The 4697-nt window shown below is 43.6% G+C and overlaps 1 protein-coding gene across 1 annotated transcript; it reads left to right on the top strand.

The window, feature by feature from the left end:
• On the top strand, positions 1-890 carry LOC100486672 (histone H2A type 2-B). Its single transcript, XM_002933061.5, has 2 exons — positions 1-108; positions 197-890. The coding sequence occupies exon 2, from the start codon at positions 212-214 to the stop codon at positions 590-592; it is 381 nt and encodes a 126-aa protein (XP_002933107.1). The 5' UTR covers positions 1-108; positions 197-211; the 3' UTR covers positions 593-890.
• The last annotated feature ends 3807 nt before the right edge of the window (positions 891-4697 follow it).

Raw genomic sequence — 4697 nt, 5'->3', positions numbered from 1 at the left:
GGCGGGGCTTCGCGCCATTGCAGAGCAGGGTAGCGCTGTGGGAGGAGAGGCGGCTGTATAGCGGCAGGAGAGAGACTAGTTGGGGCTAGAGAAGATTATAAGCGCCAGGTAACGGGTGTTGGTTTAACTCTATATCCCCCAGCCGGGAGCCTGACACTGAGCCCGCACTATAACTCCGTCTCCTCTCTCCCCGCAGGGCCGCCAGTGAAGCATGTCAGGCCGCGGCAAGTCCGGGGGGAAAGCCCGAGCCAAGGCCAAGTCCCGCTCCTCCAGAGCCGGCCTTCAGTTCCCCGTAGGCCGCGTCCATCGGCTGCTCCGGAAGGGGAATTACGCGGAGCGCGTAGGGGCCGGGGCCCCGGTATACCTGGCCGCCGTGTTGGAGTACCTGTCCGCCGAAATCCTGGAGTTGGCCGGGAACGCTGCCCGGGATAACAAGAAGACGCGCATCATCCCCCGGCACCTGCAGCTGGCCATCCGGAACGATGAGGAGCTCAATAAGCTGCTGGGAGGGGTCACCATCGCCCAAGGGGGGGTCCTGCCCAACATACAGGCCGTGCTGCTCCCCAAGAAGACCCAGACATCCAAAAAATGAGCCTCCGAAAATTGGGGTCCCCCCAACTGCTGTTAGTGCAGTTCAGCAGCAGCTGGAGAGCTCCTACGTTACGACCCCTTTCTTCAGCAATGGGTGAAGGAGGCCCTAGTGGGTGCTGTACATTCATGTTGGACAGGTGGCCCTCCAGCTGTGGCTGAACTGCTTCATGCTGTCTTAGGGTAGGAGCTGGCTGAGAGTTGTAGTTCAGCCATAGCTGAATGGCCGCTGGTTAATCACCCCAACCCTTGTCTTAAAGGAACAGTAACACCAAAAAATGAGTGTATAAAAGTAACTAAAATATAATGTGCTGCTGCCCTGCACTGGTAAAAGTTGTGTGCTTACTTCAGAAACACTACTATAATTTATATAAATTAGCTGCTGTGTAGCCATGGGGGCAGCCATTCAAAGGAGAAAAGGCACATAGCAGATAACAGATAAAACACTATTGTATTCTACAGAACTTATCTGTTACCTGCTATGTAACCTGTGCCTTTTTTCCAGCTTGAATGGCTGCCCCCGTGGCTACGCAGCAGCTTATTATATAAATTATAGTAGTGTTACTGTAGCAAACACACCAGTTTTACCAGTGCAGGGCAACAGTGCATTATATTTGTATTACTTTAAAGCTCTTTCATTTTTTGGTGTTACTGTTCCTTTAAAGTGATACTGACAGACCGCTGTGGACATTTTTAATCAAAGCAGTATAACTGTGCCTGGGAGCCCACGTCCCGTAATGCTACGTCCCACCAAATAGAGGCAAAGTAGCCCAAAAATACAGGCACCGAGCACAGGGAGTCATTATTGTATGTGGCACCGGTGTGTACTGAGGTGTCGGAGTTGTATTTTTGGTGCCGTCGCCTGGATATCGGGCACTGCTGCATCTCTTATAAACCTTTATTGGTGGCTGGCTCTATCTCTTTAAGAAGCGAGCTGGTCTTTGGGGGGCTAAAGGGATTCAATGCCACTTGCTGGGGGTCCCTCCTTTTATCATGGGGTCATACTACACTACAAATCGCTTTGCATAGAATAGCACTTTACTTTTATTATTAGACAGCTCAGCTGTTTGTTTCTACATTTTGCCTTCCTCTTTAGAAGTGCTGTGATGTTTACTGTATCCTCAATACGTTTGTTGTAAAGACAATTTAAACCCCACCCCTCCTCAAAGGACAAGTTAAAAAAAATCAAATGTCATCGAAAGTCCTGGATTTTAAACCTTCACCACATGTCAAACTCTTGTTGGATCTGAACCTCCGCTCACTCGACTCTGGGTGGGTTTCAGTGTTATACCGAGGTTCTTTTTTCTGGGGGTGTCATCTTGCATTTAACAGTATTCCACTATATTTCACTCCTTAGGGTGAATACACACTGAGCTACTTAGTAGCAGCAACTTGTCACTGCTACTAAACTCCAGACAATACCCTGCTATAGACAATACTGAGCATTGCCTCTGCTAAAACACACACAGAGACAATTATCAGTAAATGATCGGCAATGTAGCCACGACAAGTAGCTGCTACTAGTAGCTCTGTGTGTCTTCAACCTATTGTGCTGTGAGAAGCCTAAGGCAAGGTAGAGCGGTAGCTTGCACCTTTATTGTGTTGGGGTTGAAAACTGTGATTTTGGGGGAGATTGCAATCAGTATTTGGTAGAATGTTTTTGCACTTATCATTTTTCTTTCCCCTCCTTTTGGTGTCAAGACAGCAGTGCAACGCCATGTGACTAAGGTCATATAGAGAGAGGGCAGAATTCCTAAAGGGGACATAGAGGGGCTGATCTATGAATTGCTAGGATTTAAAAAAAAACAATTATACACTTGATAAATCTCAAAATTTTGAGTTAAAAAAATATTCAATTGAAAAAAAAAATCTAATGGAAATGAAAATTGGCAGTTGAACGCTGATGGGCGTATAGAGAAGACAAGGGGAATGTGTTGGCTTTTTTTTTTATTTTCTTAAGTTTGAGATTTTACCGGCTCATTTGAAGATCAGTGGAACGATGCAATTTTAACCAATTTTAATCAGATTTTTTTTTTCCTTCAGATTTATTTTTATAAATATTAGTGATTGAGAAAAGTGGGTGTTTTTAAAGAGTTGGAAAAGTGGTTAATTTATACCCCTAAAAACAAAAGGAACGTGCCTTTACAGGGGGAACTTAGTAAAGCTCGGGTTTTTTTGTGGTTTAGGTTTTTTGATGCCAAAATACCATTTTGTAGTAGAAAAAGAAACTATTTTATTACTAAATAAAACAGACAAATCTGAAGGAAAAAATACACCATCTGAAACCTGCTGAGATCCTGGAGAAGCCGATGGCAGATGTTCCTTTTACAAATGGAAGATCTTTCTTTGCTTTGTGGTTTTGGGGGGTTTGTATGACAATCTGAAAAAGTAGTGGTTTTCAGGTCTTTTTTTCTTTCATGCTTTTTTCAATTTGAATTTGTGGTTTCAACAAAACTAAAACCACAAAAATCAGAGTGTTAGTAAAGGTCCCCCCTTACATTATGTGCTGCTTCAAACAAAATCTCCCAGAAAACCTTACTAGTATCAGCCCCCCATTCAGCTTTTTCCAAACTGATCAGAAAGCAAGTGGTACTCAGTATTGCTGGACACCAGCCAATCCCCATCTGATGAATGGGAAGCCTGGCAGACCTGATAGGGAACTGCAAAACATCTGTCACTGTTTGAGATCAGAGCTATGATTGGATACGCACACCCTACTGTGCCTCTGGGAAAGGACTTTTAAGACATTTCCACCTCTCACTGGTACCAGCCAGGGACTGGAGAATCTATGGGGAGCACTAATAAAGGTGCTGTTTTTAAAGGTAATTGTTTTTAGCAGAAATTAAAATCAGGCACCTTATATTTATTAAGGGTAACTTGACAAGGATAATTTTGGGAAAAAAACGGATATACGTCGTCTTGAATTGCCACAAACCACTGTTCTGTTTTTATTGGCTGTATGTCCACATCAGTGTTTGTCTCCGATTCCACCTGGACCTCAGGATTATATCTCTAAATGGCTCCCTGACGTTCCGTACATGACCTAGTGGATGGCCAGTATGGTCAACCAAATCTAGGCATGTATGGCCAGTGTAAGGCTAACGTCTGAAAGTGATTTAGTCGCCTGCAGTAGCAGAGATCTATCGCAGACAACTAAATTGCTCTGTTGGACATTAGCCTGAGGCCACTTGCAAATGTGGGGTGGCTATGGTGGTTTTTGGTGGCTCCTTGAGTATACACCCTCCGAGAATTGTCAATGGTTTAATGTGACGGCCCATTGTGCTATCAGCAACACAAACTGCTCTGTCTTTATTGGGAATTCATCAACCTGAGTTGCCGGCATTTCCTCACCTATCCCAGCAGTCTGAAAGTGACGTTGCCCATAGAACTCATCATTTCTAGAGCTTTTTCTATTGGACATTCACTGTACCAATTAGCAGTTACAGCTGTTAGGGATAGGTTACACAGGCAAAATGGTTCTCTGGTTCCTGCGGTTTGGATTGGCCAAAATTGTCACCTGTGTATTTTTGTGATAGTGTCGGGTGGAACTAAACTGATATTTACAGTCCAAATGTCTTAGACGAGCGATTTAAACATCCAGTAAAATTAATGGTTAACTTCACTAAATAGGAACCAGAGAGAGCACTAATAGTATTGGCAGAATTTTTGGCTATGAGACGAGAGTTATTGGGTTGCTGAGCACATTGAGTGATTTAAGTAGAACGTCACTATGTCTTTGGAGATTCCCATTCATCCATGCTATACAGTATCTAGTAGAATTTAAGTCTAACAAATGTATACATTTTTTAGCAAATTTATTTAGAACAGCTCAAATGCAGTCAGCATGGCCGAGGAAGTGCATTCATCCAAATATTCCTGATTATTGAAGGGATCTGCTCACAAGCAAGCTTTCTATTAATGCAGATATAAACCTGCAAAGCAAATGAATGTCCGTTTCTCCGAACGCTCTCCTGAGCACTTTTGCAATTTAAATTCACTGTTTTTTAATTTTTTGCTCATTTTCATGATCTTAATCATTTTTCTTAACCTTGAACTTGAAACACAGTGCCACCTGCTGGTTATTTAGGACGACTGGCTGCGTTTGGCTA

Source organism: Xenopus tropicalis, chromosome 4 (genome assembly GCF_000004195.4).
Source record: "Xenopus tropicalis strain Nigerian chromosome 4, UCB_Xtro_10.0, whole genome shotgun sequence".
NCBI lineage: Eukaryota > Metazoa > Chordata > Amphibia > Anura > Pipidae > Xenopus > Xenopus tropicalis.
Note: the sequence above shows the minus strand (reverse complement) of the source record. Positions and strands in the feature narration are given on the sequence as shown.